The 25,356-nt window shown below is 39.8% G+C and overlaps 3 protein-coding genes across 4 annotated transcripts in view; 1 reads left to right on the top strand and 2 right to left on the bottom strand.

Moving 5' to 3' along the window:
• Positions 1-25,356, bottom strand: part of LOC105231168 (GTP-binding protein 1) — a 261,542-nt gene that overhangs the window by 75,796 nt on the left and 160,390 nt on the right. The gene's annotated exons all lie outside the window — the stretch shown is intronic.
• Positions 10,285-11,873, bottom strand: LOC105232870 (transcription factor BTF3 homolog 4). The gene is made up of 2 exons (XM_011214758.3): positions 11,714-11,873; positions 10,285-11,638 (listed from the first exon to the last, which is right to left on the bottom strand). Exon 2 carries the CDS (start codon positions 11,636-11,638, stop codon positions 11,075-11,077), a length of 564 nt encoding a protein of 187 aa, XP_011213060.1. The 5' UTR covers positions 11,714-11,873; the 3' UTR covers positions 10,285-11,074.
• On the top strand, positions 20,446-24,661 carry LOC105232871 (peptidyl-prolyl cis-trans isomerase FKBP8). Of its 2 annotated transcripts, none has more exons than XM_011214759.3 (9): positions 20,446-20,605; positions 20,752-21,163; positions 21,216-21,359; positions 21,575-21,657; positions 21,783-21,924; positions 21,979-22,146; positions 22,205-22,294; positions 22,347-22,487; positions 24,323-24,661. In XM_011214759.3, the coding sequence occupies exons 2-9, from the start codon at positions 20,783-20,785 to the stop codon at positions 24,398-24,400; spliced, it is 1,227 nt and encodes a 408-aa protein (XP_011213061.1). In that variant the 5' UTR covers positions 20,446-20,605; positions 20,752-20,782; the 3' UTR covers positions 24,401-24,661. The 2 variants fall into 2 exon arrangements, with proteins under 2 accessions (XP_011213061.1, XP_049308852.1); XM_049452895.1 differs by lacking the exon at positions 24,323-24,661 and adding an exon at positions 22,548-22,803.

Genomic DNA, 25,356 nt, shown 5'->3' with positions numbered 1-25,356 from the left:
TTCTTCTACCTTTGTAGAAGTTCCTGGCCCATCAAATTCGAACTCGTCCACATTAATTCCATCCGCTTCCATTGCTTCACGTAGTCGTGCCTGCAGATCCGCCTTTTGCCCGCTTATCGGCAAATTACGCTCCTCCAGTTCCTTTTTTAATTGCTGAATTCTCAATTCTCCGAATTTAACCATCTTGAATTTGGATTATTTGACAATCCCACTTCTGACACCAATTGTTACGAATTTACTCTTGCTAGTTTACTTTGTTAGGTTCGTATCTCTGGATTGACAAATAAAATCAACACTGTTTAATTTAATTCAACAACTCTTTATTTCACAACTCGTCTACACTATAGCAGTTTACTCTTAGCACTGATTGATTACGTTGGCGCTGCCACGGCTTATATAGCCACGCACGTCTCGCTGATGCCGACGTGTACTTCTAGAATATCGCGTCTGGAAATTACCAGAACATACGGCTATAGCCACGCATTTCTCGCTGATGCCGACGTGCCCTTCTAGAATATCGCGTCTGGAAATTACCAGAACATACGGCTATACGGCGCCAGACGCAAGCAGACAGTCGCGGCAATTGTTTAACTAGACGAGCAGACAGTGTGGCGCCAGATGTCTACAACAAGACAAATGCTATTCCATATACCTACAGCTATTGTTCATAATAAGGGTTGCATATAGCAATACAAATACAACTTAATACTATTTTTGTAACAATATTATAGAGCCTCTGCCACTTCTTGAGAAGGAACTACTAAATAGTAGTGAAAAAGCCGCGCAAACAGGTAGGGGTCTGACAGCAGGGACAGATAGAAAAAAAAATTGAGGGGAGAGAATAGGATTTAAAAATAAAATTAGATGAAAAAGAACAAGAGATTAGGAGTTTAAAAGCTCAGTTGGTCCAAATGGCAACTGAATTAGAAAGATGTAGGAAAATGTTAAGAAGTAGTTCATTTAGGGAAAAGTCAGATCCTCTTGAGATAGTTTGCAGCAAAGTTCCTCCTCAGTTAGGTGCTTCTATTAGGAGTAATTTTTTAAATAGTAATCGCCAAAGTCACGGTCGACGATATGATAGTTTTTTTTAAAACTTTAGTTTTGGGTGTATTTTTTTGTCGGCAATCGCTTACCGCTACCTAAAGCACCAACTTAGTTTTCCCTCGGAAATTACGTTACATACGGTGTCACTGAAATGTCATTTGCAGTATGATAGGAAATTTGATAGGGTGATAGGTGTTGAAGATTATGGCGATGAAAATCGCACATCTAGAATAGCCACAACTGCAATGACCATAATGGTGCAAGGTATAGGTGGGGAACTTTGGTCCCACCCGTTAGCTTATTTTTTTGTTAGAGGCTCTTGTAAAAGGGATGCCCTCAAGAAATATATTCTTGAAGCCATTACCCAACTTCAAAATATAGGGCTAGTTCCTTGCCATTTTGTTTGTGACCAGGGTACCAATTTTAACGTTATTGGTAAGGAAATATGTTTTTTTTTACGATTGCCCCCATTTATTAAAATGTAGTCGAAACTGTTTACAAAACATGAAAAATAAAATTGATTTTAAAAATAGTCGCGTATGTTGGTCAGATATAGTCCATTTTTATAAACAGGACTCTAAGTCGATGCTCATATTTATCCCAATACCTTTCAAAAAATGAAAGTTAAATTCGCGTCTCAAGTGTTAAGTAATACGGTCGGGAGCCTTAAGCTCAAATAGTATGAGCTTTATTAATACCGCGGGTTTCGTTTCTTTTTTCAATAAATTATTCGATATCTTTAATAGTAGTTTCTCTGAGGCCATGGTACCCCCTAAAAAAGTTTTTTACAAGTTCCCCAGTGCAAAACCAGTTTTTAGATGAGGCAGAAAAAGTTTTAAAAACTATTCGGGTCGTAGATGAGTGAGGAAATAACACAACACATAATTTCAATTTTATCGAGGGGGGGTTAATTAATATTAATAGTTTAAGACGATTGTGGCGATTGCTGTCACACTCAGGATTTCCTTACCTAAAGACAAGACGATTATGTCAGGACAGCTTAGAGCATTTTTTTGGTCAGATTAGAAGTAGGGGAGGTACTAGAGTTACACCTTTCATGTTCTCTAGTTTATTTAGGAAGTCGTGGGGTTTGCGTTACGTAAATATCGTAACAAAAGGTAACTGTGAGCTGCCTTTAGACCCCGAAGCCACAGTTATTTCAGAACATAGCCATAATGTTCTTCTTAATGTGTGCAATGATTCCGTTTTAAGTGACCTTTCTTGGCAGGATTTCCAGGGTTTACCACGGCCCGAACACTCCATTGTTAGATCCATTACTTTAGATAGTAGTTTATACATTAACTTTTTAAAGGAAAATGCTTTTAATTATTTTTGCGGCTACCTTTATTTACCTGCCATTACCTTATTTCGGGGATGAAATTCCTTCAGATGAATTCATCTTCATAAACCAAAACCAGATCGATAAATGCAACTTAGTGAAGCGGCCTGAAGAATTTGTTGGATTTATTAATAATTTAGAAATAAAATTTGTTGAGAAATTTGACAGAAATTGTCATAAAATAGGTGTAGGAGAAATTCTTTTTACTAAATTAAAAGATATTAGGCCCTTCTTGTGTTGTGAAGACTCTGACCCAAAGGTAGTCTATTTATTAGAATTAGAATTTATTTTGTGACACAATTTTAAATAAAGATTTATCTCTACCCAAATTTAAGAATAAAATTTTGTGTTTCACATTTGTAGTTTTTATCTTTCTTTTGTGGTTGCAATGAGCTAAACATTTAATACTAAAATAAGGGGTTTTAAGCAGATTCGCATTAAGAGGCTCTAAGGTTAGATCGATAAAGATTAAAAAGTTTTTAATTACAAATTAGAATTTGGGGCATAAATATTGGCATTTGTACATACGCTTATTTTTATAGATTTAAGTATTATATAAAATTTTAAATTTAAAAAATCAATAAAAAAAACGGCTTGATATTTTTCAAAGGTCTAACATTTATTTAAAAGGTTTTATGTTTTATGAAATTTATTTGTGGAAAACAATTTCGGACAAATGACCACCACGGCTGAGTTTACAGTAGCTTATCCGATCCACCCAATTTTGGAGTATTTTCTCGATGGTTTCAGGCCGTACGGTAGCTACAGCAGCTTGAATCTCGTACTTTAGATCTTGAATTGTTTCTTGATGGTTTGCGTAACATTTATCTTTAACAGCTCCCCACAGAAAATAGTCCAACGGAGTTAAATCGGGAGGTCAATTCACATCACCTCTTTTGCTGATTATGCGATTTTCGAAGATAGGGCGTAAAAGATTGAGTGTAGCGTTTGTTGTATGGCACGTAGCGCCGTCCTGCTGTCCAAGTCTTCCTCTTCAATTTGCTTGAAGAAAAATTCGGTTAACATTGCGCGATATCGCTCACCATTGATGGTTGCGGCGGTTCCTTCTTCATTTTCGAAGAGAAATGGGCCGATGATTCCACCAGACCAAAATCAGCACCATACAGTGATTCGTGCTGGGTGCATTGGCTTCTCGACGATTACGTGCGGGGTTACTGTGCCTCAAATGCGACAATTCTGCTTGTTAACGTAACCATCGAGGTGAAAGTGAGCCTCTTCCGAAAAGTTTCGGTTGAAGACTCACCACTTTGGAAAAAAGTTTTCAGTATTTCGCAGTTTTCTGCTAGTGAATAGCGACCATTTCATAAATTTTATACTTTTTACTGAATATCTGTCACCTTCCGAATGGTATTTGACATTTCCAATGTCGAAATATAGATAATTCAAATTTAAAACGATAGATGGCCACCCGTTACTTTATTATTTATTATTCTGTGAAATGGAGTGATATTGTTTTTGTTAATTTTTTTATACAATATGAATTGTTATCGTCTTGTTTTTTAATTTTTTTATGTAAATAAATTTTTAATGGGTGATATAGGCCTACTCGGGAACCGAGCACCCAAAAATAATTTCGGTAACGCGCCCTTTTGCATACCTCATAGGTGGTGTGGCAAATGCGAATTGGGTGTTTTATTTAAAATGCCCAAAAAATAGCTTTTTTCTGATCTGGCTACAATGCAAAATGTCATAAAAAACGCATATTTTGAGGTGCTGCTATTAGTATGCGGGAGCTGAGTGCTTACTGTGGGAAGAGGGAATGCGCACAGTCACTTGCGCATGACATCGCATGGCCAGAGATAAAGAAAACCGTTCCCACCAGAGATAAAGAGATCCCCAACTCTCCTGTCACTGGAAATGTGAGAGCCGCTCACCTACCGAACTTTGACAGTTGACTGGATTGGGTAGATCTTGACGTTTTGCAATTGGAATGACTGGAATGGCCAGATTGAAATTATACCAAAAATATATGTGAACGGAGGAATTTGTTGCCGCCGTTCATGATCGCTAATAAAAATTTAAAACAATGAAACTCAAAGAAAATGTGAAATTTCATGAAACGTTTTGTAATTTGATGCATAAACGAATTAATTTTCAATTACAAATGATTAAAAACATTTATTAATTGAGACCTAACAGGCTCAATTCACCTTATTAAGTATTGAAAGATCAAAAGTTAGTTGATTAATATACCATAAAAACATAAAAAATGATTTAAGTAGTTTCGCCATATATTAAAAGTCCAATATATAACAATTTGCAATCGTAATAATTGTTGGGTGTTTTAATTTAAATACCCAAAAATTATTATTTTGTCCAATCTGGCCAAAAATGGAAAATGTTATAAAAAACGCAAATTTTGAGGCGCTCTCATACTGGAATAAGTTGGACATTCCTTTATTCCAGGCATGGCCACTTCTCACACGCTACTAGTGATGAGCGATATTTCACCGGTGATTTTATCACTGTGATTGAAAAATCGCAACTACGATCACATTTTATAAATAGCAGTTCGCTGCTATGAACTGTGATTGCGATAGCAGTTAGAACCTGTGAATTGCGATCGCCGTTCGAACCTGCGAATTGCGATAGCAGTTCACAATAAATTTGTGAAACTGTGATTTTTTAATAATACAGTACATGCGATCACAATAGCAAATAGCAGAAAAGTAACAGCTTTCTTCAGGGTATTGTATATATATGTATATGCGTATATGCTATTTTTCGTCATAGCGGTTTGAAGTTTTGAGTATAACGTTCTCCTCCTCCCGCACAACCGACGCGAGGGGCGCAATCCGCGAACGAGCGGAATTAGTCGAGTCATAAAAGGCAAGAGAGTTTTAAGCGTTGCGATCTTAAGCTGCTCAGCTGCGGAAACAAAAATTTTAACAGCCAAAATTAAGAATTAAGTTAAAGTTTATAATTTTTAAATGTTACTTGTTGAGAGTAGATAAGATAATTTTTTTAATGGTAAAGAGTGAGTCTGTTAGATCAAATGTGCTGGAATGAGAATCGAAATCATGACATAAACGGTGGAATGGTTCGTTTAACTCAAAATTTGTCCTAGAAAATTTTAAAAGTAAGGGTCTAAACTGCCTAGTAGAGCGAGCGGTAACGTTAAAATTAATATCAGATAAGAGAGATGGGCTACAGACTGACGCATTCCTGAGTTTTACAAGAAATATTATACCAAGCATCTCCCTACGACTAGCGAGTGTCGGGAGATTTCTAAGTTTTAAACGGTTAGTGTAAGGGGGAAGATTTAAACTGGTATCCCAATGCAAATGATTTAAGGCAAAAATAAAAATTGTTTTTGAACAGACTCTAACTTATCCGAATGGACTTGGTAACTAAGATTCCAAACCACAGAATCATACTCGAATATAGGCCTAACAAGAGATGTAAAAAATAATTTGTGTGGTAAGCGGATCTCTAAATGCTTTAGACCAACGTTTAACAAAACTAAGAGCGCCTTTAGCTTTAAAAACCGTGGAAGATGTGTTAAGATTAAAATTGGGTTTGGGGTCCATAATTACTCCCAGATAAACAAAACTGCATACTTTCTCATTTTGATTTTTCGGTGTTCTGATTTAGCTGCATATTTAAATTTCGTCGGTATCTTGATGTGTCGGCATTTTGAATTTCGATATTTTAAGTGTATCCCAAGGTACTACATTTAATAAAAAAATGGTTAATATGGTTCCTAGGTCCCAAAGTAGAACACACCACTAACCGAATGTTAAGTTTCTGAATTGAGTAATTAAAAACAAAAAAACAGACTTTGTGTTCCTTTATAAAAGGAAGCGTTGTACGTTCGAGTACCTGCGCCCTTCGGCCTCCGGCCACCAACACGCTAAGGATCATAACCCTTAATCAGTAGGATTCTGCTTCTGTGCATCGGTAGAAAATGAGGCGGGTTCCCTTTTGCTGTTCACAAAGTAAATATACGGACACGATAAAATATTTTACACATGTCTATATTTCCCCTTAACAAACTGCTCATTTCTTGAAAACAATCTTCGACATCGGATCAAAAATTTATTGGTTGTCAGGGAAGAGCTCTAAGAGAAAGAACTACATAAATACATCGCATTAAATCTTCCTAACAATCCGAATATCAAACTACTGCTTGAAAGTTTTATTATTAGTAATATTTGTTATACGGAGGATGGAGTCATGTGTAGAAGTTCACGCAAGTGAGGAAAGTTCTCTGATTGCCATTCACTTGGGAGTGGCCAGAAACCATTCTTTTACATGTGACTCAAGCAGCTCAAGACTTCCGGTCTTTGACCAAGTATCCTCTGGGTAGCCTAAGAACATCCGTTTGAAGGCGAGCTAACGTGAGAAGGCGAAACATCCCCTGCATAGGGTTGTGCGCTGGGTTTGGGACCCGCCACATAAAAAACACCCCCAGTGAATAGTCATAACCAGCCTCGGATGAGAGACCCCCCTTTTGATGACAACCATGGCAAACGAAATAAGGACTACGAATTGAGGGCATGCACCTGGAATGTCCGGTCCCTTAACTGGGAAGGTGCCACTGTCCAGCTGGTTGATGTCCTCGTGAAAACAAAGGCTGACATCACCGCCGTCCAAGAAATGCGATGGACGGGACAAGGACAGAGACGAGTAGGTCCTTGTGACATTTACTGCAGTGGCCATATAAAGGAGCGCAGGTTTGGTGTCGGATTCGTGCTGGGAGAGAGACTCCGTCGCCGAGTACTATCATTCACTGCGGTGAATGAACGTCTAGCCACAATCCGCATCAAAGCGAGGTTCTTCAACATATCGCTTATTTGCGCCCACGCCCCTACGGAAGAGAAGGACGATGTGACCAAAGATGCCTTTTATGAGTGCTTGGACCGCACTTATGAGAGATGCCCCCGACACGATGTAAAAATCGTGCTTGGCGACTTCAACGCCAGGGTGGGAAAAGAAGGTATCTTTGGTACTACGGTCGGTAAATTCAGCCTCCACGAGGAAACTTCACCAAATGGGTTGAGGCTGATCGACTTCGCCGGGGCCCGAAATATGGTTATCTGTAGTACTAGATTCCAGCATAAAAAGATACATCAAGCTACCTGGCTGTCTCCGGATCGAAAAACTACCAACCAGATCGATCATGTTGTGATAGACGGAAGACACGTCTCCAGTGTTTTAGATGTGCGTGCGCTCCGAGGTCCTAACATCGACTCGGACCACTATCTTGTTGCAGCTAAGATTCGCACCCGCCTCTGTGCAGCAAAAAACGCACGCCAACAAACACAAGGAAGGTTCGACGTCGAGAAGCTGCAATCACAACATATAGCCGAACGATTCTCTACTCGGCTTGCACTCCTGCTCTCTGAGAGCACTCGTCAACAACTCGGTATAAGGGAACTGTGGGACGGCATTTCAAACTCCTTACGTACAGCTGCAACCGAAACCATTGGTTTTCGGAAAGTGCAAAAAAACAGCTGGTACGACGAGGAGTGCCGTGCCGCAGCGGAGAGAAAACAGGCTGCCTACCTCGCAACGTTACGATCGACCACAACACGTGCGGGATGGGATGGATACCGAGAGTTGAAGAGGGAAGCGAGACGCATTTGCAGACAGAAGAAGAAAGAGGCCGAAATGCGTGCGTACGAACAGCTTGATAAGCTGGCCGACAGGGGTAATGCTCGAAAATTCTACGAAAAGATGCGGCGGCTTACAGAAGGTTTCAAGACCGGAGCATACTCCTGTAGAACCCCCCAAGGTGATCTAGCCACCGATGCCCAGAGCATACTTAAATTGTGGAGGGAACACTTCTCCAGCCTGCTGAATGGCAGTGAACGCACAACACCAGGAGAAGGCGAACCCGATACCCCAATCGATGACGATGGAGCAGACGTTCCATTGCCCGATCATGAAGAAGTTCGAATATCAATTGCCCGCCTGAAAAACAACAAAGCGGCAGGGGCCGATGGATTGCCGGCCGAGCTATTCAAACACGGCGGCGAAGAACTGATAAGGAGCATGCATCAACTTCTTTGTAAAATATGGTCGGACGAAAGCATGCCTAACGATTGGAATCTAAGTGTGCTCTGCCCAATCCATAAAAAAGGAGACCCCACAATCTGCGCCAAATCTTGGAAAAGACCCATGAAAGGAGAATCGACACTCACCACCTATTCGTCAATTTCAAAGCTGCTTTCGACAGCACGAAAAGGAGCTGCCTTTATGCCGCAATGTCTGAATTTGGTATCCCCGCAAAACTAATACGGCTGTGTAAACTGACGTTGAGCAACACGAAAAGCTCCGTCAGGATCGGGAAGGACCTCTCCGAGCCGTTCGATACCAAACGAGGTTTCAGACAAGGTGATTCCCTATCGTGCGACTTTTTCAACCTGCTTCTGGAGAAAATAGTTCGAGCTGCAGAACTCAACAGAGAAGGTACCATCTTCTATAAGAGTGTACAACTGCTGGCGTATGCCGATGATATTGATATCATCGGCCTCAACACCCGCGCCGTTAGTTCTGCTTTTTCCAGACTGGACAAGGAAGCAAAACAAATGGGTCTGGCAGTGAACGCGGCAAGACGAAATATCTTCTGTCATCAAATAAACAGTCGTCGCACTCGCGACTTGGCACTCACGTCACTGTTGACAGCCATAACTTTGGAGTTGTAGATAATTTCGCCTATATTGGAACTACCGTAAACACCATGAACAATGTCAGCCTGGAAATCCAACGCAGAATAACTCTTGCCAACAGGTGCTACTTTGGACTGAGTAGGCAATTGAGAAGCAAAGTCCTCTCTCGACGAACAAAAACCAAACTCTACAAGTCGCTCATAATTCCCGTACTGCTATATGGTGCAGAGGCTTGGACGATGTCAACAACGGATGAGTCGACGTTGCGAGTTTTCGAGAGAAAAGTTCTGCGAAAGATTTATGGTCCTTTGCGCGTTGGCCACGGCGAATATCGTATTCGATGGAACGATGAGCTGTACGAGATATACGACGACATTGACATAGTTCAGCGAATTAAAAGACAGCGGCTACGCTGGCTAGGTCATGTTGTCCGGATGGACGAAAACACTCCAGCTCTGAAAGTATTCAACGCAGTACCCGCCGCGGGAAGAAGAGGAAGACCTCCACTCCGTTGGAAGGACCAAGTGGAGAAGGACCTGGCCTCGCTTGGAATATCCAATTGGCGCCACGTTGCGAAAAGAAGAAACGACTGGCGCGCGGTTGTTAACTCGGCTATAATCGCGTAAGCGGTGTCTACGCCAATTAAGAAGAAGAAGAATATTTGTTATCTATGCGAATGAAGCAATATCCATAAAATGTAATTTTTTTTACTACTATTTCGACAATTTCGGCCAAACGTCACACAGCATATTTAAAATAAGTATAACCTATGTACATAGTTGTCTAGGGCTAAGAGGTCGTAGATAAAAAAAACCAATATATCGTATGCCTCAACCCAACGACGAGAATGCGTCCAATTGGATACTCGTACCCCAAATACTATTCTACTGCATCTGTTCATACTTATGAACGTGTGCATTTTTTTCACTTTTTCAGATATTTCTTCATGGTCATTAGTTAACTTATTAATTATACATATATAATTTATGTCTAATACCCTGTGCATCATTTCTATTTATAAACATTATCTGAAGCTTTTAATGACCAATTTATGGTACGCAGAAGAATTATTATCAAAGATAAAACTAGTATTGCGCTGCTGCGGTGCTTTTATATCAATTATGTACATAAGTATATATTTTACCGTGTTCATAATTGCATCGCTATTTTTAAATTCCCAAATTTTAAGTAAATTTAATTGTGATTTGGAGACTGTGGCCCTGAAAGGAAACGGAATCCAATTACGCAAGAACAACACGATCGAACTTTTAACTCACGTTTTATATTAGATTAGTTTATTCATTTGCCTTTAGGGGCTTTTAAATTGTTTTATCCACAATTGTTTTGGTATAAGTTTGATCAAAGATGTAATTCACAATTAATGTCATTTTACACATTAATGAATAGTTCGTAGGAAAAATAAATGAAATAAAAAAAAATGAAAAAGGGCTTTTGGACTTTCTAGGTTACTTTTGACAAGGTAAGCTCATCGAATCTTCAGATGCTTTGTAACAAAATTATATGGTATTTTAGGGAAGAAATTTATAATGGCAAAACTTAAAACTGTGCTCAATTTAGCAGCTATATTTCTATGACAAGGGCGATCATTATAAAAATAATACAATTCCTTGCATATTATGTTTACGCTACTATTTTTTAAACGTATACATGCAATGGTAATGTTTCTACTGGAGTGTATATGTTTGATTATTTGTAGAATTCCTTTACATAGAAGCGTATCGGTCTTTGCTGTGAGAAAACAAAAATGTCTTATTTTTGTGATAGAAATAAAGTTTCTTTCAATATTTAATTAGTTCACATTTCGTCTGGTTGTTTTGTGTACTATGTTTCCTTGTTAATTGCTACGCTTTTTATAATTACTTCAAATTGAAACGCACGTCCAAATCTTTGTAAATGATGCATATGAAATGTAATGACTACTAAATTTATGCATCGTCTTCCCTTAATATTTTCCCACGCGTTGTTTGTTAAGTTTTTAGATGTTGCTTATATAGTCGACATCGCTACCCTTAGATTCAATCGTAAAAAAATCGGCTTAGGCTACAGGAACCTCCTCATTTTTTTGTGTGGACTCTGCTGTACTGGAGACGTCAACGCCTTTAAGAGCAGGTGAAACTCCGCCAATTGCCACTTCTTCGAAATTCTGCACCAAATCTGGAACATCGTCATCCGCTGCGGCTGAAGATCCGCTTCCTAAGCCACCAGCTGCAGCACCTGACGCAACAGCACCTTTATTTGCGAATTCTGTGGCAATCTTCTTCAACTGTGTGATGTCTTGTGGGCCTAATTGTGTTAAAATACCCGGTAACATTTCTGAAATCGACTTGTTTTCCCCATGTCCAGTAATTGCGAAAGTGTTTGTTGGGAGAGATGCTTGTGCTTTTGGGTTATTAAAATGAATGACGGTTCCATCATTCTTAATTATATTAACTTCCTCAATACCGGGAATTGTGTTAACCGATAATTTTTTCAATGATGACTGCAACTTCTTGTCGTCGGTAGCAGGGGTAGAGTGCACAATCTTCTTCTTCCGGCGTGGAGTTCCTTTTCCACCGATACGCACATGCGCTTGCAATTTTTTCAATTTCTCAGGGTTCATCTGGTTGAAAAAATGTTAAATTTATATATTTTTCAATACATATAATATTTCAATTAATAAATTTTTAACAGTCACCTTTTTTATAAAATTTTTCTGTTCAGTGCGTAAGAAAACACGTGCGCAAAAAGAAGGGCGAATTGTCAAAAAGAAATCGCCATTATGCTTAGTTAAATTCCAGTAGTTTTCGGTATATCTGCTTATGTATGTGTAGGAGTAGTTTCAGAGTTGCCAAAGTTTAAATTGTTGGTATTAATTAAAATTGATGTAAGATTTACTTATTATAATGGAAGTGTGATTTATTAAAAAACACATATGAATTCTTGAGCCTTTATAAATAAATTATAATCAAGTGAATTCAAGAACATATCACTTTTCTAACAGGAGTTTAACGTCGTCCCACATGCTGCTGGCGAATTGTACAAACCATTAAAAATAAACCTTGAAGTTATGCATACATAACCATTTTCTATGTTTATTTATTCAAAATATAATTTTTCCAAAGTTGAAGGATGTGATCGAAAACTGGGGTTTTCATTTACTACTCCGCAGCAGCAAAATTTCTAGAATTATTGCTTTCATATAGCTATCGCTCTCATTTTAACGAGAGCCATAGCAGAACAATGTAAAAGTTGTGCTCTGATTTGCTCGGAGTTTTGTTAGGTAAAAAACTATAGCTGTAGCAATAGCCTAAAAGAAATTGCTGTGCTCTACCCTGGCGTAGCGGTAGCAAAAAATTGGGAGCGGTAGTAGAGCAGTGCTAATTAAAATTTTCATGTGCAACAGCTCTCGTATGTTTTGCTGACGAAAACAACAACCCGTTCCCACAATAGCTGGGTTCATGTAACGTACTTGATTTCGATACTATTCGGTCAAGAATTGTCAACTCGGCACCACTTCAGGATATAATTTTGTCGGTAAAACAACTATAGGTTTGAAAAAACCTAAGAAGTTTTTAGTAAGGAAGATACCAAAATATTATAGATAACTTGATAAGATACGTACTTATAAGCATTTTTAAATAAAATTTTGATACAGAACATATGTGTTGTTTTCATGTTGAAAACAGTCTATTATAATAATTGCAGTGGAAAAAACGAAATCCTAACTGCAGGAAAGTCTCCGGTAACAGTTGCCAACTGCTGAAACTCGTCATATGACCACGTTCATACAGGTTAAGTTTTTCGAGACTATTTTTATGGAAGTTATAGGCAGAGAACGTATTTTATAGCAGGGTTAACAGATCGGTCCAGCGCAAATCAGTAAGTCTCCATCAAAAAAAAAAAATTAAAAAGAAAAGGAGCAGGGTACAGATAGATCACATTCCAGCGTCTCAAATAGGTAGAATTTAATTATCTTCCAGCATCGTACAATTTACATTTTTTTTTAGTCATATTTTTTGAAACCGCCGATTGCTTTTAGCATATCAACATTTTCAGGTTTCATTATATACTTATGGAAATCGTTGCATGACATATCCTTATAATTATATTTAGTGACAATCATGTTGCGAACATTTTCAACAAGGAGACGATTGCGTTCATTACTCCATTGGATATTGATGAGAGAGAAAATTCTTTCACAATTAGCATTATGTCCGGGAATAGAAAAAAAGTACTGCGAAATCAGTACGCGTACTGATAAAATCAGTACATCTGGTAACCCTATAATATAGAGAAAGTCCAACTACGGATAAGCGTGTGAACTGTCAAAAGCTAACAAAATGCGATGACCGTGTTTCACCACAGCTAGCTCAGAAGAAGAAATTTTAATAGTGGCGCTCAGAAATAGACATTTCTATAACAGATGTATGTTGGCGGTTTGGTTATATTTTTATACCTTTACATGCAATTGTAGTAATTGATATGATTATCATTTTGCGATTTTTTATGAATGCATCCCAAACTGATAAAATTATAATTGTATTATGCAATTATGCAAACAATATTTTTAGTTAATTTGCAGTTGAGCTACTTTTTAAATATTTCTTATGTTTAATAATGTAATATACTTTCTAATACATATCTATATCTATAATATAAAAATGTAAAGGTAAGCGCATAACTCAACAACGCCTGGACCAATTTGGCCAATTCTTCTTTTTGTAATGTTCGCTGAAGTTCAGAGATGGTTTTTACGGCGAGAATAATTGCCGGAAAAACCCTAAAAACAGCTCTTTTCTAGATAAAATGTGGAATCAATTTGAGCCTTATAAATAAAAATTAGTTGGGTTTTTGTCTGTTCGCTATTGCTCATTAAACCGTTGCATGAAATGAAAAATTGCCTGAACCACATTGAAGAGAATCCATTCAGAATGGTTTGTAAAAACAAAATTCAGAAAATGTTTTTTTTTTGTTTTAAAATTGATTAATTTGTAAAATATTTGAATTGTTCAATTTCGGTCGTTTGCTTTCTTTATTTCTGCTTTTCAAAATAAATTATTGAAAATTATTCAGTGAAATCTTTATGTGTGCTTCATGAAGAGGCCGTGCTAATATCGGGCTCGGCGTGGCGGACCCCCTAGTTCCACATTAGAATAATAGACCCGACAGCTCACCTTGTTGAGCCAAGGGTCGTACGGACAAGATGAACACAAATAAACAAACAACCATACCAAACAACCCGACAACGAAGCAACAACAAAGGACAACGGCCACGGACAATGAGAAGGAGATTGGCGCAGCGGCAGGCAAGGGATGTCAAGGAGCTAGGCGAAATTTTAGCTTCCTTGACGCTCTCTCGCCAGAGGAGCGGGCGCTGTTTGAGGAGCATTCCAGGGAGGATGACGACGACACGCACTCATGCAGCGGCGCTCGCCTGGAGAGAGTTTCTATTCCCGCTTAGGCAGCTACGAGCGCCGCCAAGACCCCGCCAGAAGGCGTAGCGGGTCGGACTCGGGTGAGTCACATCGGGCAGAGCCCGACGGTGCTCTTAGGAGGAGGAGGAGGCGCAGAAGAGATGGGCAACGCCCTCTCCCAGAAGCTGGCGAACCCGGCGGGTGTGATGACGCGCACAGGAAGGGTATGAGCGGTGCCAGCATGAAATGGTATCTGCGTTACCTCAGGGATGGGAGGACTCCCGAGGTAGCGGAGGCTATGGCCAGGAGTAGGAGCAAAGGCAGAAACGTATCCCCAGCAAAGGAGCGTGACAGGATCGTGTCAGCTCGCGCGAGTTAATAACAGTATCAACGACACTTATACACAAGTATATGAGAATCGGTGATAAAGCCAGATCTGTCCTAATCAAATAAACAAGAGTTGAGCATGAGTTCAAAGTCTTGTGTTTGATAAGACTTTGAACTCATACCACACCATACCCGAATGCAAGACATGCATAGGCCGCACGATAAGCACTTGTTTACAACAAATAATACAATTAGTCTTTAGATCTAAGCCACAAAACATGAATATGTTATCAACTTAGCGAATAATATATAACCCATAGGATAATACGAAAACATGTTCATTTAAGCGTGTGAATTTCTAGAATAAAGATCTTATTCTGCAAAAGTAAATACATACTTATTTTTATAACCATTCATAAGTATATGAATTAACTCGCGCAAGGCAACGGAACCAGCAACCGTGGCCCGGTCAGTGCAACCTTGACCGCAAGGCGTGACGATGGAAGGGCAGCGTCCTCGGACATGTATGCTCATACCGCGAAGCGGAAGAGCAGCAGCAACACAAAGGCAGCCGGAGGCCAACCATCCGCACCGGCTTCCCACCGGGTGGAGGAGAGGCGGCGCAGATATGTACGACTCGTCGTCATTGTACAAGTACTGTCTCCAACTTTTCATGTCTCTTATTTCCTCAACCTTGCTGCTGACGACGCACCACATGTCATGCTGTGCATGATTGGCAAATCTTCCGCCCTTCTTGCGCAGTTGACGGGACCCTTCCAGCCCTCCAGCTTTGGGGCGAACTCCCGCAGCCACCGTCCCTGGTGATCAAGAAAACTAGCAGACCTCCGGAAAAAAGTACGTAGCCTATTTAACCAACCAAAACGTGCCCCGTACGTCTGGGATCACCGGGCCGAATCGGCGAGTAACTGTGGCCTTACTGCGCCATGGGGCTCTGGCGTGGCGGACCTCCTAGTTCCCCATCAAAATAATAGACCCGACAGCTCACCCTGTTGAGCCAAGGGTCGTAAGAAAAAGATGAGTACAAATACAAATAAAATTAAAACCAAGGACAAATCGGAACATCGGCAACAACTCAGAAAAACGGACTCGGTGCAGCGGCAGGCAGGGGGGGTCAAGGAGCTAGGCGGAAGTTTAACTTCCTTGACGCTCTTTCGCCAGAGGAGCGGGCGCTGGAGCACGCCAAGGAGGATGATGACGATGTGCCCTCTTGCAGCGGCGCTTATCTGGCGAAAACGCCTGGTGCCGCTGTAGTAGCAACGAGCGCCGCCAAGACCCCCGCGGAAAGGCGCAGCGGGTCGGACTCGGGTGAGTCACATCGGGCAGGGCCTGACGGTGCTCGTAGGAGAAGAAGGAGGAGGTGCAGAAGAGTTGGGCAACGCCCCCTCCCAGAAGCTGGTCAACCCGACGGGTGCAATGATCCACTTAGGAAAGGTATGAGCGGTTCCATCAGGAAGTGGTATCTGCGGTACCTCCGTGATGGGAAGACCCCGTAGGTGGCGGAGGCCCCAGCCAGGAACAAATGCAAAGGGAGCAACGCATCCCTGGCAAAGGAGCACAAAAACGTGTCGGCTCGAGCGCAGGGCAGCGGAATCGGCAACCGAGGCCTGGTCAGCAATACCCTGCCCGCAAGGCATGGCGATAGCAGGGCACTTCCCGCGGACACGTATGCCCAAGCCGCAAAGCGGATGAGCGGCCAAATCCAAAGGCAGCCGGAGACCAACAATCTGGACCGCTAGCACAGAGTTGCAATTATTTTTTTTACATGTCATTGCACGAAGATAAATATGGGTTTTGGTCTGACATATTTTACAGCCCTTGCAAATTTTTTTCTGCGTGTGTTTGTTGTTCTGCCGTTGCATTAGGTGGAAAAATCTGCAATTCGTGCACCGTGCAAGGGTTTTTCAAGAGCAAGAGAATCTTCTTCTTTACTGGCGTAGACATCGCTTACGCGATTTTAGCCGAGTCAACAACAGCGCGCCAGTCGTTTCTTATCTTCACTACGTGGCGCCAATTGGATATTCCAAATGAAGCCAGGTCCTTCTCCACTTGGTCCTTCCAACGGAGTGGAGGTCTTCCTCTTCCTCTGCTTCCCGCGACGGGTACTGCGTCGAATACTTTCAGAGCTGGAGTGTTTTCATCCATCCGGACAACATGACTTAGCCAGCGTAGCCGCTGTCTTTTAATTCTCTGAACTATGTCAATGTCGTCGTATATCTCGTACAGCTCATCGTTCCATCGAATGCGATATTCGCCGTGGCCAACGCGCAAAGGTCCATAAATCTTTCGCAGAACTTTTCTCTCGAAAACTCGCAACGTCGACTCATCGGTTGTTGTCATCGTCCAAGCCTCTGCACCATATAGCAGGATGGGAATTATGTGCGACTTATAGAGTTTGGCTTTTGCGTTGGATTTCCAGGCTGACATTGTTGGTGGTGTTAACGCTGGTTCCAAGATAGACGAAATTATCTACAACTTCAAAGTTATGACTGTCAACAGTGACGTGAGTGCCAAGTCGCGAGTGCGACGGCTGTTTGTTTGATGACAGGAGATATTTCGTCTTGCCCTCGTTCACTGCCAGACCCATTTCTTTTGCTTCCTTGTCCAGTCTGGAAAAAGCAGAACTAACGGCGCGGGTGTTGAGGCCGATGATATCAATATCATCGGCATACGCCAGCAGTTGTACACTCTTATAGAAGATGGTACCTTCTCTGTTGAGTTCTGCAGCTCGAACTATTTTCTCCAGAAGCAGGTTGAAAAAGTCGCACGATAGGGAATCACCTTGTCTGAAACCTCGTTTGGTATCGAACGGCTCGGAGAGGTCCTTCCCGATCCTGACGGAGCTTTTCGTGTTGCTCAACGTCAGTTTACACAGCCGTATTAGTTTTGCGGGGATACCAAATTCAGACATCGCGGCATAAAGGCAGCTCCTTTTCGTGCTGTCGAAAGCAGCTTTGAAATCGACGAAGAGGTGGTGTGTGTCGATTCTCCTTTCACGGGTCTTTTCCAAGATTTGGCGCTTGGTGAATATCTGGTCGGTTGTTGATTTACCAGGTCTAAAGCCACACTGATAAGGTCCAATCAGTTTGTTGACGGTGGGCTTTAATCTTTCGCACAATACGCTCGACAGAACCTTATATGCGATGTTGAGGAGGCTAATCCCACGGTAGTTGGCGCAGATTATGGGGTCTCCTTTTTTATGGATTGGGCATAGCACACTTAAATTCCAATCGTTGGGCATACTTTCGTCCGAAAATTTTTTGCAAAGAAGCTGATGCATGCACCTTATCAGCTCTTCGCCGCCGTGTTTGAATAGCTCGGCCGGCAATCCATCGGCCACTGCCGCTTTGTTGTGTTTCAGGCGGGCAATTGCTATTCGAACTTCTTCATGGTCGGGCAATGGAATGTCTGCTCCATCGTCATCGATTGGGGTATCGGGTTCGCCTTCTCCTGGTGTTGTGCGTTCATTGCCATTCAGCAGGCTGGAGAAGTGTTCCCTCCATAATTTAAGTGTGCTCTGGGCATCGGTGGCTAGATCACCTTGGGGGGTTCTACAGGAGTATGCTCCAGTCTTGAAACCTTCTGTAAGCCGCCGCATTTTTTCGTAGAATTTTCTAGCATTACCCCTGTCGGCCAGCTTATCAAGCTCTTCGTACTCACGCATTTCGGCCTCTTTCTTTTTCTATCTATAAATGCGTCTCGCTTCCTTCTTCAACTCTCGGTATCTATCCCATCCCGCACGTGTTGCGGTCGATCGTAACGTTGCGAGGTAGGCAGCCTGTTTTCTCTCCGCTGCGACACGGCACTCCTCGTCGTACCAGCTGCAAATGTGTCTCGCTTCCGTGATGTGGTCGATCGTAACGTTACGAGGTAGGTAATCTGTTTTCTCTCGCTGCGACACAGCACTCCTCATCGTCCCAGTTGTTCTTTTGCATTTTCCGAAAACCAATGGTTTCGGTTGCAGCTGTACGTAAGGAGCTTGAAATGCCATCCCACAGTTCCCTTATACCGAGTTGTTGACGAATGCTCTCAGAGAGCAGGAGTGCAAGCCGAGTAGAAAATCGTTCGGCTGTCTGTTGTGATTGCAACTTCTCGACGTCGAACCTTCCTTTTGTTTGTTGGCGTGCGTTTTTTGCTGCACAGAGGCGGGTGCGAATTTTGGCTGCAACATTATAGTGGTTCGAGTCGATGTTAGGACCTCGGAGCGCACGCACATCTAAAACACGCACGTCTATCACAACATGATCGATCTGGTTGGTCGTTTTTCGATCCGGAGACAGCCAAGTAGCCTGATGTATCTTCTTGAGCTGGAATCTAGTACTACAGATAACCATATTTCGGGCCCCGGTGAAGTCGATCAGCCTCAACCCATTTGGGGATGTTTCCTCGTGGAGGCTGAATTTACCGACCGTAGTGCCAAAGACGATTTTAACATCGTGGCGGGGGCATCTCTCATAAATGCGCTCCAAGCACTCATTAAAGGCATGTTTGGTCACATCGTCCTTCTCTTCCGTCGGGGCGTGGGCGCAAATCAGCGATATGTTGAAGAACCTCGCTTTGATGCGGATTGTGGCTAGACGTTCATTCACCGCAGTGAATGATAGTACTCGGCGACGGAGTCCCTCTCCCACCACGAATCCAACACCAAACTTGCGCTCCTTTATATGGCCACTGTAGTAAATGTCACAAGGACCTACACGTCTCTGTCCTTGTCCCGTCCATCGCATTTCTTGGACGGTGGTGATGTCAGCCTTTTTTTTCACGAGGACATCAACCAGCTGGGCAGCGGCACCTTCTCAATTAAGGGACCGGACATTCCAGGTGCATGCCCTCAAATCATAGTCCTTAATTCGTTTACCATGGTCGTCATCAAAAGGGGGGTTCTCATCCGAGGCTGTTTATACTTTTTCCTTGAAGGTGTTTTTTACGTGGCGGGTCCCAAACCCAGCGCACAACCCTATGCAGGTTTCGCCTTCTCACTTTAGCTCGCCTTCGAAGGGATGTTCTTAGGCTACTTAGAGGATACTTGGTCAAAGACCGGAAGTCGTGAGCTGCTTGAGTCATATGTAAAAGAATCGTTTCTGGCCACTCCCAAGTGAATGGCGATCAGAGAGAACTTTCCTCACTTGCGTGAACTTCTACACATGACTCCATCCTCCAAGAGCAAGAAAATACCCCTACTATATTAACCCTTATGCTTATTTACTACCTCAATTGCTGGAGCCAGAATGTACAGGAAAATATTTTGCAGGCAAAATTAAATCGCACCTTTTAGAACAAAGCAAAGTTAATATACCCGTTTTTATTTTGGGGGTACAGGGAATAAAAAATATACATAAAATATACCGTAAAGTCTCATGCAGCGAACATTCGAGCTGCATTGGCTTCTGCTGCTCATTGAAAGAAATAGCAACAAAAATCAAAATCTGCCAAAAGTCGACACTTGCTGCTGCTAAGTCTTACGAACACGATCGAAAGCAACAGCAAAAAAATTAAACGGTGACTTTTGCTGCTATTTTGTTTTTGTAACTGTTTGATACTTTCGCTTCGCTTTTTTCAAAGCAGAAGCCGAAGTCATAGCTGATTTTAAAAAGTTATAAATGCAACCAAACATTCTCATACCCAAATCGTACGGAACGCTTACGCGTGCCATGTAGTTGTAGGTTTGGAAGTTACCCTTAAATTTAATCGAACTCCTCGATTACGATATATATTTACTATCCTAAAATTGACATATTGCTGACCAGCTGTGTGCCGAATTTTGCGTGCTGACAAAGGAAAAATTAGAATTTTTAGAAATTAAATTGGTTTATTGATACATTTCCTTGGTAAGTCCGCAATAGTTATAGAATATTTTACAGACTAAAATATAATTTATGATAATTGATAAAATATTTAGAATACGTGTTACTGTAGCTCTTGATAATAATACCTTAGATCTGCATGAAAATAATTCATCATTTGTCGTTTTCAGTACCTACCTTCTTTAAAGAACATTAATTACAATGGACACTGAAAAATCCAGTAGTAGTTCATTTGAAGACCTTTCCAATATAAACGAATTAGAAACTAAATCAGCCCAAGTAAAGGAGTTGGTTGTCAAAGGAGAAAAAAAAGACACCTTTCAAGTTGGGGCGAAAAATGAACAATATCATCAGGAAAATATTAAGCATGAAGGGAGTGAAATTGGTGTTTCTATTGGAGATGAAGAGCCGTGTGATGTATTAGGCAATGGCCAGTTAGTTAAACGTGTTATAAAACAGTCTCAATTAAGTACTCGCCCAGCAAGGGGAGATCTAGTAACGGTTACATTTAAGGGTCGAATGCCTAATGGAATCGTTGTTGAGGAAAAGGAAAATTATCAAATTCACGTTGGAGATTACGAGGTTTTTGAATTTACGTTGCTTATTTATTTTATAATAACATTTTAATGATTAGGTTGTGCAAGGTCTTGACATGGTTATTCCTTTAATGAACGTTGGCGAAGTTGCTGAAGTTACTATCGATGCAAGATTTGCTTATGGTAGCCTAGGTTTAAAAAATGATGAAAATGAAAACGCAAGCGTGCCTGCAGATTCAACAGTAAGGAAAAATATATACCATATACAACCCTACATTTTGAAACTCCCCTATACATATTGTCGTGTATAAGTAAATAAAGAGTCTTTGAGAAAGCTGGTAAATTAGAAATCACCGAGTTCTTTCCGGTAGAATGTTTATATTCTGTCAACCTAATTTAAACTATTATTTTCTATTTTAGTACAAATAACTAAAAGCTTATTCTTGAATTTTTACAGCTAATATATGAAGTACATTTACAAGATTGTAAAAGTGAGGATTTTTCGGATTTAAAGTCTTTTGAGATACGCCGGAAATACGGGTTAGTAATATATTAACACCACGTCGTCTTATATATGTATATGATTATAAGATATTTATATAAAAAAAATATACATACATATACGTACATTTAGTAATGCATGATATACATACATATACATATAGAACACGTAAAAAGGAACGGGCAAATTTCTGGTATAACCGTAGTGAATACAATACGGCCATTCAGTTGTATAGGCGTGCGTTAGAATTCTTGGATGATCGCGATGGTGATCCTGATTCTATGTTCGATAAGGAAGATTTGGAAGTGAGTATATTTGTACTTCTTTTACATATATATGTTTAACTTTCTGTGTATAAGTTTTCTAATAGCGATTTGCAAACATTACTCGAGGATAGATTGATTGTCTACAATAATCTGGCAATGGCTCAAATTAAAATTTCAGCGTTTGATGCTGCTTTGAAGTCAGTAGAAAACGTCCTACGTTGCCAGCCAAGCAATTCTAAGGCTTTGTATCGGAAGGGGCGAGTAAGTATAAAACGATCTGCATTTTTCATTTTAAATTTAAATGCAACTCATTTAATAGATTCTTGAAGGAAAAGGTGATACGAAAGGAGCTATTAATTTATTACAAAAAGCTGCGACATTCGAACCAGATAGTAAAGCAATTCAGCAGGTTTGTGCTATTTTTAGTATTGTAAAACAATTGAACTAATTATATTACACAGGACTTAGCAAAGTTGATAATCAAAGCACGCAGAGAAGAGCACAACGAAAAAGAAATGTATCAAAAAATGTTGGGACAGGCAAAAAAACTTGAACAGAAGCATAAACAACCGCAGAAGCAACAAAACATTGAAAGCTCAAAGGTATGTAATTGGTATTATTTTTCAAACCCAATGTTGACTAATCATTTTGATACCAAGTAGACAACAAAGTGACAAACAATGTTATTCAAAAATATTTGGCCATATTTCGATAGCAACGACTACAACTTGGAAACGCCAATTAAAAGGACTACGGGTATAATACTGATTTTATAAAGTGGAATTTACATAATAAATCAGTAAATTGTTAGGTTTCTTTCGTCGTATCATATTTACCTCTCACATTGCATTTTGTTAACTACATTGGCATAGACAAATAATTATTAATAATATCGCGCATGAATATCACGTTCAAAGATTGAAGAGAGTCTGGTTTATTGCTAAAGACAAATTTCTTCAAATAACCCCCACAAGAAGTATGTTAATGGTGTTAAATCACAACTTCTTGGAGGCCATTTAATGTCACAACTTCTAGAAATAATCGAGTCCCAAACCTTTCTCGCAACAATTTGGTTGTTGCACGTGTTATGTGGCATGTACACCGTCATATTGGAACCAGGTGTTGTCAAGAGAAACTTCTTCCAATTACGGTCATAAAAAGTTGGTTATGATAGATCTATAGCGCTCTCTATTGGAAGTACCATTGCCAACAGCTACATTTCGAAAAACTTTATTTAAAACTTCGTTTTAAAGTTGATGCAAGGCAAAGTCTGCAAAGTTTAAGTTGTATCAATGGCTTTTGTTCTCGAGTGAGAACAATCTTTTCTCAAAATCCGCTAACACTATGCAAAGAAAATGTACGCTCGAATTGTTCAACAATTCGACGAATGGCGAGCACAAGTCGACGATTGTTACGTCCATAAAAGGCAAGCGTCGTCGCACGAAAAATTGCAATTGGAGAACGATTGTGTATCTTTCCATGATGAAATTATATGCATTACTGAATATATGAAAAATTAATTAGAGATTATGAAATATTCTGAATGGCCAATACGATACTCAGGTCATTCCTACTGGAAAACCCGTCCTTATTTTGTCCAATTTCTACTTATATTATTGCGATATCCGTAGTATTTCTTATGTTTAAGGGATCGTCTTAGTGTGACCCTCCGAAAAATTCCCGACTTTCGCATTTTTCTTTTTAATGTTAAAGTTAACTAATGGTCCGGTTTTTTTTTATAAATAAATACATTAATTACGAATGAAAAATGATTTTTTATGTTTATTTATTGGGTGTATAATAGTTAAATAAATTGTTGAAATGACACGTAAAAAGGGTCCTGTACGATGTCCACGATTGCGGCCGCAATTTTGATCTAAAACAAAAATTTCAAAAAGCTTATAAACCGGTAGGAAAGTCTTTTTAATTTGACAAAATGGCGGCGGTTTTAACAAAAATAATTTCGCCCTTTTTTCGTGAGTTTTTCGTAGAAAAAATTGGAAGATTTCAAAATAAAAAAAGCTATAGCGCGATAGAGAATGACGTTAAAAATCTTTCCTCCAAATTGGATATAGATGTTTTCAAAACTCTTCCTTTGAGAGTGAAAACCGCTTTGAAAAACACCATTCTGAGAAAAACGTACATATTTAAAGATTGGAGTTGTAGCGTTCCCAACCTGTTCCCTTTCTACAAAAAACGCTGTAGCGACCGTAATAATTTGAATTTCGATATCAAAATGTGAGAGAATGTTTATCACAGTGTAATAGATTTTTCGAAAATTTCACACTAAGACGATCCCATAAATTTTCTGCTCGATTTCTCATTTTTTTGGCACTTAGCCTATAAATGTATGGAAAATATGACTGTCATATTTTTGCAATTGGAACACTTATGTTGTATTATAATTTTTATATATGTTTGCTTTTTATCTTTTCAGCTTAAACTTATAGGATATTTAATGGGATCAATTTTAATTGGTGTAGCTGGCGTTGCTATATATAGATACAAATACTAGATTTAGTGGATTAATGGATAAAAACCTACTGTGCGAGGAACATCAATATAAGTTTATTTAATATCAAAAATTAAAAAAATTGATAAAGCATTTAACAACAAGAAAATTAGAATCGGATCAAATTTCTGTTTAATTATTATTTGTTTATTTTGTAAATTTTTTAGTGATTTATAGTGTGGGATTTAAGTGTTTTCTATTTTTATTGGTAAATATATTTTAATATAAAGGAAGATTGGAGATGAAATAAATATCATTCCAGAATATATGTTTTTACATTACCGAAAACAGAGAGATCAAAAACAAAGATGAACGTCAGATTCATATTCATAGATATTGAACTCTGTAAGCATGCTAGCAACCCACCCCATCATTTAACTAAGGGGTATAAGGAAAACGGGGTCTATCAAAAATTAGCTTTGCGGTGGTTACTGAAGTCAGAATACTTGAAAATGGAGACAACAGCTCTGAGTTAACATTTTTCAGAAAAATTGTTTAAAATATTTGTTACAATTTGTGAGAATACGCAAAGTAGACAAAAAATGGAAAACAATGATATCGGTTGAAATTTAATATCGGTATGTTTAGGAGACATCTGTAAATTAATTGGTACTGTAAGGAATCTAACTTTTTACTTGTTCTTCAGTTCAATGACTGGATTGTTAAATAAAAGTCTCGTTTTAATGGTTTCTTTCTAATTTAAACAGATTAACACTGATTTCTCGTTGTTCGAGTTTAAAACTTATTGCTTATAGCTCTTTACTAAGCTGCACTATTTAAAACTGTCCGGGCACAATCCAGCAGACCTTATATAGTAGATTATTGCACAAACATTACCACTTGAACATTCTGGCACCTACCTAATCTAATTTGTTCTGGCATTCGTGTTCGCTACACTGCTCTCCACCTAAGTGTGATCGTCCCGATTAGACATATTTGCGGTACCAAACGCTGCAAAC

This window comes from Bactrocera dorsalis, chromosome 3 (genome assembly GCF_023373825.1).
Source record: "Bactrocera dorsalis isolate Fly_Bdor chromosome 3, ASM2337382v1, whole genome shotgun sequence".
NCBI classification, from domain to species: domain Eukaryota; kingdom Metazoa; phylum Arthropoda; class Insecta; order Diptera; family Tephritidae; genus Bactrocera; species Bactrocera dorsalis.
Note: the sequence above shows the minus strand (reverse complement) of the source record. Positions and strands in the feature narration are given on the sequence as shown.